Raw genomic sequence first — 10,767 nt, forward strand, 5'->3', positions numbered from 1 at the left:
TGCCCCCAGGCACAATGGGCCTCCGCCCACCACGCAGGCACCGGCACCGGCTCCCTCCTCTGAGCTGGGCTGCAGCCCCCAGACCCGCTCGGGCCCAGCCAGCCGGATCGTCCCCTCACCTCACTCTGCACCAGCCCCTGAGCACGCCTCCATTCCACTTCCAGAGAGTTAAAAATAATGCATTAATTGAAACACAATAAAGGAGCAGTATTTTCAAGTTTTTCTAAGGTGCTTAAAGCACTTCAAATAGCATTACGTTACGTACAGTCCCGGCCAGTCGTGGCAACTGGAATATTCGGGAGGGGGCACAGGCCCCTCTTTCTTTCAACTGCAGGGAGCCCTGGCCTGCATGATAAAGTCTCTGGGAAAATATTTAGATAAGACCTGGGCAGCTTTGCCCCTCAAACATTTGAGAGACTATTTGTTTGGTGATGGAAGCTTGGGGTGGGGGGGGATGGCGGTGGGTCTAGATTGTCCTTTAAAAACTTAAGTTGGTTTTAACTGAAGCATCTACCATTCTGGAGAAAGTGAAGGGGGAACGGGAGGTGTGCCCCGGGCAGGGGGTAGCTGATGTTATCCTCAGCAACGTGCCTCCTGTCTCCCTCTCACCTTTGTCTTAGTAAAGATGTTTTTCTCTTTTAACTAGAAGCCTTCAGGTAAAAATAAAGCAGCCACAGAAAAAAAAAATTAGTCTTTTTTAGGGTTAAACATCAGAAGACAAGCCTGTGCTGCTTTGGCCAATCAGATACGCCCCTGCCAGCTATAATATAGTACTGAAGACAGCCTCTCGCACAAGCTCTCAGGCTTGCTACCATTTAAAATCAGACTCTTTTTGTCTTTTGATTGCTGTCTTGAGCCCCAACTCCGATGTGTTCCGTTATCAACGGCCAGCAGCCTGCCGTTCCAGCCCCCGTCTGGGTGGGGATCAGTGGCGAGTCCCCCGCAGCGGCGGCGGGCAAGGTTATATAGGAAGAGAAAGAGCGAGGCAGAGAGCGAGGGCGCCAGCAGCCAGCCGGAGCGAGCGAGGGAGGGAGAGCGCACGGGCACACACACTCGCACACCCGCACCCTCGCGCACTCAGACCTGCTCGGGCCAGCCTTGAGGTCCCTGGGCTCCATGGACGAGATGCTACTGCTGGCGAGATGTCTGCTGGTGGTGCTGGTCTCCTCGCTGCTCGTGTGCTCGGGGCTGGCGTGCGGACCCGGCCGGGGATTTGGGAAGAGGCGGAACCCCAAAAAACTGACCCCTTTAGCCTACAAGCAGTTCATCCCCAACGTGGCTGAGAAGACCCTAGGGGCCAGTGGAAGATATGAAGGGAAGATCACGAGAAACTCGGAGCGATTTAAGGAACTCACCCCCAATTACAACCCTGACATCATATTTAAGGATGAAGAAAACACTGGAGCGGACCGGCTGATGACTCAGGTAGAAACCCAGCACGGGGCGGGGAATGTGTCGCTTTCAAGGGGTTATGTGTAACCCTGCCGTTCTGTCTGTTTGCTCTTCAGGCAGGTAGAGAGCCGATTTTGCCCTCTGCTTCCCCACCCACCTGCCGGCCTACCATCCCTTCCTCTTCCTGGAGGGGAATGGAGGTGAAGGGTCCAGCTGGAGAAGTTTAGGCTGGGGGGTGGGGATAAGGACACTAGGAGATGTGGTCCTTGGATGGCCCTGATTTGATTTGTCCTGCTGGGATGGCCTTCCCATCCTGCCTCAGCTCTGGCTTGTAACTTGGGGAGACCTTCACTTTGGGGGCATCTGTCCTTTCCAAGTTGGGAGTGGGAATGGAGAGAGGGGGCAAGCATCCCCCCCATAAACATAAAGTGGCGTCCAGATCACTGTACAAGTGTAGCCTCGGCGCTTACACGTTTCCCTCCTCCTCTGTGTTTTTCTTTCCCACCACTACTACCCCCCCCCCCGCTGCCCCCCACCAAAGACCCTCAACTGGAAAAGCCAGGAGGCCGGGCTGACAAAAGGTCGGGGCTCCAGAGGCGGCTGGGCTGGTCCCTGACCGTATCACATAGCTCCACTGCGATTCCATCGCTGGCACTTGTGCCCGTCAGAGTGTGAATGTATCGATATTTCTTTAAGGATGCCCTCTTATTCTCCCGAGCCCGCGGTACTTGAGGGGAGGGACTTAGAACTTACTGGCATTGCATCACGCTAGTTTTCAACCTGCTTGCATAGGAAATTAGGAGCGACTAGATATTAGCGGGAGGGGGGCCTGGAAAGAAGAACCAAAGCAAAACACGCATTCCTCTCTCCCTCTCCGCCTCCGTTTGAGACTTCTGGCTGCCAATCTGCCCGTCAATGGCAGACTTTCTGCAACTCCAGGCACGTATAACTGAAGCTAGAAATGGATTTCCTGGCAAATATAGGTCAACATCTTTTTTATTGCCCTATTAAAATATTCAAGTCCTACCTTTAGGGCCAGGAGCGCACCGCAGCTGACGGAGCGGCGCTGGCGGGGCGCAAGTGCAGGGGAGGCTGGGGGTGGGAGGGACCGAGGAGACACCTCCCGGCCGCTCCGCTCCCCAGCCCGATGCCCGGCCTTGCTGCGGAGCCGAGGAAGGCCAGGGGCAGGCGGGGTAGCGGGCTCCAGCTGACGGACGGAGGCGGAGAGGGAGGGGAGGAGAGGGTCCTCATCCCCGGCTCGCTCGCATCTGCTCCCGACCACCTTAAATCTGGACCGCGAGTGTGGACGCGCGCGCCTGTGCCCGAGAGCAGCGCGAGCCGCAATTAACTCTGCGCAGGCCGCGGGGTGCCCTGCGCGTGCGGCCAGCTGCGGGCGCTTCCCCGGCTCGTCTGGGGCTCCGACCCCCTGGTCACCCTCGGTCCCGGCGGCAGGGCAGGGGCCTTCCCGGGATCCCTCGGCACCGGGGAGAGGGGCGCGAGGCCAGAGGAAGCGGCGGGGGCGGGGACGCCGGAGGTCCCCGAGCCGGAGAGCTCAGCGGCCGCCGCGGTCCGCGCCGGGCCGACGCGGGAGGGAGCGGGTCCCGGCCCGCGCCCTGCCTGGGTCCCCGGGCCTCGCCGCCCCGCCTACAAGTGCGAGCGCGCGGAGCCGCGCACCCGGGCAGACGCCTCTCGGCTCCACTTACTCCCGGGTTATCGATCCCGCGGCTCGGGTTTCAGTGCGCGCGGGGCTGGGCTGCGGCCGCCCGCCGGCCCCTCCACGCGCCCGAGCGCGGGCTCGGCCAGGGCTCCCGGCGGCGCTCCGACGGCCCGGCTGGCGAGGCGGCGCGGGCGGGCCCGGCGGGCCCGGGCGGGAGGGAAAAGCCGGTTCCAGGGCGGAGGCGCCTCGCGGGCCTGGGCGCCCGGCCCGAGCCCCCCGCCCGGTCCCTCGCCCCGCCGCCCCCGGCCGCCCCGCCGGGACCTACAGCCGCGCGGCCCGGCGCCCGGCCGCTCTGGCCGCAGCGTGCGCTGGCAGCATTTGAACTTCTGACCTTCTGTCAACTTCCCTCAGACGAACGAAACGAAAACAAATACTTTTTTTCCCTGGGCAGTGGCTATTCCCGTTCCCAGCACAAAAGGAGGGGGGAGGGGCAGCCGCCGTCGGGGTGGGGTGGGGAGAGCCAGGCCAGGCGTGTGCCACGGACCCCAAAACGTGCCCTAAAAACCTGGAGGCTGGGGAGGGGGGGTGGCCTAAAAGGCGCCCCCTGCTTTACCCCTTCCCCGTCCTTCCTGCGTCCCCGGTCCTAAGAGTTAAAGTGGGGAAGGCGGGGGACCTGGGAGGTGAGGGCAGGGCCGGGGGAAGGGGAAGCGGCAACGCCTCCCGGGCTCCTGGGGCACCTGCTCCCCCGCCGGCCCCCCACTTAAGATAACCACCTCGACTCTGCTCTCGGGTGCGTGTCCCTCCTCCCCCGTCTCTGCGTGTCTCTGTCTCCCTAATGTGACTGCCGCCCAAGTCCCTCAACCATGGCAAGATCGTCCCCAGTGGAACTTTCAGAGCAGTTCAGGAACGCAGGAGCTCCTGGTTAATATTAACTCCGAGAGGGGGAAGCGCAGACAGACACGCTCTCCCCGCAGGCCGCGGTGCCGAGGGGCTCCGAGGGGGCAGGAGGCCGCGAGGGGCCGGCCTGCGGGCTGCGCCGGGGACCGGCCCGAGGCGCCACGTTGGGCAGATTTCCGGGTGCGTGGCGGCCCCGGGGAGCGGCGCTCAGGTGTGGGTTTGAAGGCAGGGGCCTGGTTTTCCGGAGGGGGGGGAGGAGCGGCGAGAGGTGTGTGCGGGGACCCGAGGAGACCCTTCTGAAGTCGGGACACCCCCTCCCCCGCGCTGGGGAAGCCCGTGGGCGTCGGCGGTGACAGTCCCTGCTCGGCTCCCGGGCGCGGAGAGGCTGCGCAGACTGGGGAGGTGGCGGGAGCTCAGGCGTGGGGAACAACTTGGCCTCCGCCGACACAAAGCCGGGCCCGTCGGCCCCTGTGGGCTTCACGGTGGCTGCACAGAGGCGGGGTTGATTCGCGGCACACGACCCAGTGAATTGATAACCGGCCCGGGCTTCCCGGCTCTGCCCGCGACGATCCCGCCCGGCCGGGGCGCAGAGACTCTTGCAGCCGCGGGCCGAGGCCGCGTTGCGCCTGGCGGAGCCCGGGCCTGCCTCGGCCCTGGGCTCCTCGCCTGGGGTCTCCATTGCCAGAGTGGCGCAGCTCAGAACGCTGGGGGATGGTACGCGTGCTCCCCTTCCTGCCCACCCCCTCGCCAGCGGCCCCGGGGGAAGCCATTGAACGCTTCATCTGCCCCCCGAAAGCAGGGAGCTGGGGTGCGATGGGGGCTCGGGAAGCGACTGTCTGCGTGTGCGCGTCGGTGGTGTGCGCCTGCGCAGCCGGTTCCACATCCCGGCTCTCAACTGACCCTGGTTTACTGATTGATTTTCATGTAAAACGCATTCAATCCTCAAGATGACCTCACTCAAACTCTGTCCTTCTGACTTTTTTTTTTTTTTAAGAAAACTGTTGGCGGGCCCAGAAACCTGCAAGCGCTGACCTGTTACCAGGACCGCCCCCTAGCCTTCTGCCCTCCCTCCACCACGCGCGCGCGCGCACACACACACACACACACACTTGCTGTATGTCTAACTCTACAACCATATACTGGTTTTTACTGCTGCCAACTACACAGGACTTTTCCTGTCGCGCAATCGGCCGCATCCCCTTAAAACGCGGCAGCGGCCCTGGGAGGAGCCCTCGCCTCCCTGCGCTCTGTAAGAAAGAGTCCCCCAGGCTATGACAGGGTCCTTGCCGGGGCCGGCTGGTGCTCTCGGTAACCGGGGTCCCCGCCCGGATATCAGCCCTACCCGCTGCAGCAGTCAACTTGGAATTGTCCCCTGTCCCCCCCGAGTCTGCCTCTCTGGGGGATGCCCCCATCATGATTTTGTCACCACCTCCCCTTTTTTCAACCCCGCACCAGCCGCAGTATAAACGTCCAGTGAGTTACTGCCCACACAAACATGCACGTGATTCAACTCTTTCTTGCATCCTTGTCTGAATGGGACCCGAGAATTATACGGGAACTCCCACAGCTTTACCCTGGCTTGAGTCCCGCCTATTCACTGCTTCTTTACTCCTACTGGCAGCTTCCTTGTGGGAGAGGGGGGGGGGGAACCCCAAGGGCGGTTTCCAGAAGAAGCCTCCCTAAGGCAAGAGCTCAGAGGCCCCAGGCCTCTCTGGCTCCCCTCCCCTCCCCCCTCCCCTTCCCCCACCTCTTAAGTTGGCTCTTCAAACTTGCAGGACACCATTCTGCGCCGGCCAAGAAAACAAGAGGGGGGGAGGGAACAGGTTAAGGAAAACAAGAGACACAATCAGACCACAGAAAAGCCGGGAGAAAAGAGTTCCACGGGGAAAAGGAATGTGGCTGTCCAGATAAAGAATGTTTGTCATCCGGCCCTGGTCTTATTGAAAATTATAACTCACCTGGTTGCCTTTCACTTCTGGTTCCCCCACCCCTTCGGCTGCTATCAGGGTCCCACCACCCTCTCTACCTTTGGCTTAATTCTCACCTCAGATAGGCACAGGGCAGAGATAAGGCGAGGCTTTTAACTCTGTAAGAAGTGTACCGTGTATTTTTCTTTCTACGGCTAAGTTGCACCCGGGGCCTCTCTCCCGCCTCCCGAGAGGGAGTTTGTGCAGGGAGTTGGGTGGAGCCTTGCACAGGTGCGGAGCGATGGGGCCACAGAAGAGGGCAGGGGCGTGGAGGGCATCGTGGAGGAGGGCGCGGGCCATAGCCTAGGGTGCTCCTGGCGGCTTCTGCAGCCACTGTCCAAAAACACGCAGTTTACTTATTTCGAAGACAGACATTTCATCTGCTTCTCAGGCCCTGACAGGGGCCCTGCTATTTCAGGTGTGGAGAAAGGCGCTCACGTCTCCTCCAAGAGGATGTGCTCCGCCTACTGATGCCACCCCCTCCTCCCTAGCCGAGCTCCCCCTCTCCGGAGCAGGCCGGCCCGTTCCAGGCCTGGCCTTGTCTCCCTACTTGTGCGCACAGCCCGCATCCTGGGGGGCTGGGCAGAGCAGCCCAGGGGTAGGGTTGGGGCAGGCCCGGACACTCACGGGCGCTGGGTGCCCCCTTCTCTCCACAGCGGTGCAAGGACAAGTTGAACGCCTTAGCCATCTCCGTGATGAACCAGTGGCCAGGAGTGAAGCTGCGGGTGACAGAGGGCTGGGACGAAGATGGCCACCACTCAGAAGAGTCGCTGCACTACGAGGGCCGCGCCGTGGACATCACCACCTCGGACCGCGACCGCAGCAAGTACGGCATGCTGGCACGCCTGGCCGTGGAGGCCGGCTTCGACTGGGTCTACTACGAGTCCAAAGCGCACATCCACTGCTCGGTGAAAGCAGGTGAGGGGGCGGGCCCACCCAACCATGCCGACAGCACCCCCCAGCAGCTCCAGATCTGCGCCCCAAAGCCTGGCTCACGGGCAAGAGGAAAGTGGGGAGGAGGGGGGCAGGCGGGGAGGGGATTGGGTGATGACTGGTGTTGCTGTGGCGGGAATGGACTCCGTGAGGCCTGTCCCAGTCCCCAGCCAGGAGCTGTCCCTACCTTTGAGGCCACAGAGGCCCACGTTCTCTGAGCCCAGATGCAGAGGGCATCTGGCTTCTCGAGCCTTCTCCCACCCCTGTTTCCGGAGTCCCTGCTGCAGGTGGCAGAGACAGGGAGGAAAGATGGTGGGGCGGGGGGACTGTCCTGGTGAGAGACTGCAGCCCTGCGCAGTCGGCCAGCTCTGGCCCAGAGCCTCTGTCTCAATAGAGCTAAAGAATGAACGACTCCCCACTCGCCACCGGCCCGCACCCGGCACAGGAGGTTCTGCCCGGGGTGGAAGCCCCGGTCCACTCCCTTCCCCCCTGAGCGCCTGTGGCTTCTGAACTAACTTAACTCACTCGGCCTTTGGGAAGAGGCCTGATGGGAGGTGATAAAGCCGGTAGTTACCACTTCCAACATCTGGAGGCCGCAAGCCCAGAAGCATCCGTCCTTATTAGGAACCAGCTGGGCTGCCCTGAGCCACAGGCAGGGCCAGGAAAGCCAAGCCTGCAGCTGGAGCCCCCGCCCTGCTGCGTGAGGCTGACTTCCCTGGGCCTGCAACGCCACACGCTGTCGCTGGCGAGGAACAGCTCCGGCAGGAAGGCGCGCGCGCGCGCGCGCACAAGCCCCAGCTCCACTGAAGCAGGTCTCTCCAACTCTCGGCAGAAGCCGGCGCATTTAGCAAGGCAGTTCACAGTGAATTTGGGAGGAACTGCGTCTCCCCCCACCCCAAGTTTCGCCTGTTTGTCTCCTAAACTGTATTTTAATAGCGTATGTCAGTAGAAAAACACTTTCCAAGTGTCGAGGCACACTTTGGAGGTAAGGAAAGTAGTGGTCTCCTGTAACAACAGAAAGAAAAGGTGCGTAAGGCTGGGGAGAAGGTCTGCGCTTAGAGCCCGGGAAAGGGTCTCAGACGCCAGCAGGGCGGGGAGGCGCGCCCCGACTTCGCGGGGCTCCTAAATGGCGGCGCGGCGCGGCGCGCGGCCCCCTCCGGGCCACCCCTGTCCGCGGGGTCCCCCTGGCGGGGGTCCCTCGAGGTCTCCTCGCAAATGAGCAGCGGTCGTGCGGCCCGGGACCCCGCCGGGGGAGCCGGGCCGGGCGCGCAGAGCCCCTCATTGGCATTCCGCGCACACGGGCCGGGCGCGGGGCGCTGCGTGTCAAGCAGGGTCGTGCGACTCGACGCCTCGGGCTCGCCTGCGTCCCGGGCGCATTCCGGGCGGCTATGTCGGGCCTCCAAAGGCCGGCCCCGCACTTCATGCCGGAGAAAACGATGAGAAGATTAAAAGCCCTCAGTAATTCCAGCAGGAAGATTCTTTCTCGCGATCTCTATTTGCAAAAAGCAGGATCCCGGAGATTGGAATGCAAAGAAGACGGGGACGTCCCCGCCCCTCCTCCACGGCCCCCTGCGCGCCGCCCGACTCCGATTATTGTCCTCGGGACAGTGAGCCTCAGAGAGCGACAGAGGCCGGAGAAAGCGGGTAGTCAAGGGGCCTTGAGAACCCGGCGCTTCCAGAGCTCGGAGCAGGCCCCGCCATTTAAAATTCAAATACACATCTCGAGTGCTTGGAAGAGAGGCCTGGCTGTGCAAATAGTGCTTGTGAGGCCCGGGCTTCTGGAGAGCCCGCGTGTGAATCGCCGGGGGTGCGGCGGGGGGGGGTTGCACCTGAGCAAATAGGGAGGGGGCGGCCCAGAGCTGGAGAGAGAGGGAGCCGAGAAGGCGTGGGGGGGATGGAAGGAGCCCCTCTTCCAAGAGCGCCTCCCATTTGTTGCAGAAATTACAATGACAATGGCGAGCCCTTTATTGGATTTTAATTAGAAGATCCACACAAGCCCCGGATTTTCACACCTCGGCCAATTCTCTGGAATGTTTGTCCAGTTGCTACAACTACTACAGCTATTTTTCAGCCCCCCGCCCCAACCGCCGACCCAACCGGCCGACACCAAGACCCCCGCTGGGCGCTGGGGGCGGGGTGGGGGCGGGGAGCGGCCGAGGGTCCCCGCCGCGCAGCCCGGGTGCGGAGCGCACGAGGGGGCGCCGCGCCCCGCGCCGGAGGCGGGAGCAAAGGAGGGTGCGCCCCGGCGCCCGGGTGAGCTCAAGGAGGCTTCCTGAGGAATCCAAGTGGAGAGCAAATACCCTCTGAATTCGTGGCGAGGTTGGGTGTGTGCTGAGCCGGCGGGGGAGGGGGGCGGCGAAAGGGAAGGAGTGTAACCGGCCTCCCGCCGGAGACGCCAATCGACCTTTGTCACCGCCAGTCCAATCCTAAGAGAGTCGTTAAGGAATGCGTCTGCATCTGAATTCGGTCACCGAGGCGGTGGGGATGGGGGGAGGGAGGTCCGCGCGGGACCAGCCTGGCATCTCTCCCCGGAGCCACGCGCTTCCTCGGTCTGGGCGCGCGGGACACCAAGCGTGCGCCCCCCTTTCCAGTCGCGTCCTCCTCTCGGGACTCACCGCCCTGTCTCCTCTCCTCTCCCTTCTCTTCCCCCGCAGAGAACTCGGTGGCGGCCAAATCGGGCGGCTGCTTCCCGGGCTCGGCCACGGTGCACCTGGAGCAGGGCGGCACCAAGCTGGTGAAGGACCTGCGCCCCGGGGACCGCGTGCTGGCGGCCGACGACGAGGGCCGGCTGCTCTACAGCGACTTCCTCACCTTCCTGGACCGCGACCACGGCGCCAAGAAGGTCTTCTACGCGATCGAGACGCGGGAGCCTCGCGAGCACCTGCTGCTCACCGCCGCGCACCTGCTCTTCGTCGCGCCGCACAACGGCTCGGCCGTCCGGGAGCCCGAGGCGCTGTCGGGCGCCGGGCGGCCGCCTGGGGGCGCGCCGGAGCGCCGGGCGCTCTTCGCCAGCAGCGTGCGCCCCGGCCAGCACGTGTACGTGGTGGCCGAGCGCGGCGGGGATCGGCGGCTCCTGCCGGCCGCCGTGCACAGCGTGACGCTGCGCGAGGAGAGCGCGGGCGCGTACGCGCCGCTGACGGCGCACGGCACCATCCTCATCAACCGGGTGCTGGCGTCGTGCTACGCGGTCATAGAGGAGCACAGCTGGGCGCACCGGGCCTTCGCGCCCTACCGCCTGGCGCACGCGCTCCTGGCCGCGCTGGCGCCCTCGCGCACGGACCGCGGCGGGGGCGGGGGCGGCGGCCGCGTGTCCCCGGCCGCGCCAGGTGCGCCCGACGCGCCAGGCGCCTCGGGCATCCACTGGTACTCGCAGCTGCTCTACCAAATAGGCACCTGGCTGTTGGACAGCGAGGCCTTGCACCCGCTCGGCATGGCGGTCAAGTCCAGCTGAAGGCCAGGGGGCCGGGGAGGGCACCGGGAGGGGGCGGGGCGGGGCGGGGCGGGGCGGGCGGGGGGAGGGGCGAGATACCGCAAATGACACACGGAAAAAGCGCACGAAATGAGACTTTAATTATAATAATAATTAATAATAATAAAAAAGTAGGACAGTCCAAAGTAGACTATAAGGAATCAAAGACCCCGAGAAATTCTGTTGTTGTGTTTAGTTTATATATATATATTTTTGAATTTTTTGATTCCTGTTTAATTTTGGTTATTTTTTCACCTCTCCTGGCTATTTATTTGTTTGGTATGAATAGATGTTTTAAAATAATATGAACCGGACCTTCAAGAGCCTTAAATAGTTTGTTTCTTGGATAATTTATTATCATGTGAACTGTACTCACAGGGGGAAAGATTATTTTGTGAGGCCAAGCGACCCGCTCAGAGTCTATTTTTCTACATGTCCCTCGTCCTGACTTT

At 62.6% G+C, this 10,767-nt stretch overlaps 1 protein-coding gene across 1 annotated transcript; it reads left to right on the forward strand.

Annotated features, from left to right (window-relative positions):
* Positions 1 to 1,067: 1,067 nt before the first annotated feature.
* Positions 1,068 to 10,297, forward strand: SHH (sonic hedgehog signaling molecule). Its single transcript, XM_036862806.1, has 3 exons — positions 1,068 to 1,425; positions 6,570 to 6,831; positions 9,501 to 10,297. Exons 1-3 carry the CDS (start codon positions 1,117 to 1,119, stop codon positions 10,295 to 10,297), a joined length of 1,368 nt encoding a protein of 455 aa, XP_036718701.1. The 5' UTR covers positions 1,068 to 1,116.
* The last annotated feature ends 470 nt before the right edge of the window (positions 10,298 to 10,767 follow it).

Source organism: Balaenoptera musculus, chromosome 9 (assembly GCF_009873245.2).
Source record: "Balaenoptera musculus isolate JJ_BM4_2016_0621 chromosome 9, mBalMus1.pri.v3, whole genome shotgun sequence".
NCBI classification, from domain to species: domain Eukaryota; kingdom Metazoa; phylum Chordata; class Mammalia; order Artiodactyla; family Balaenopteridae; genus Balaenoptera; species Balaenoptera musculus.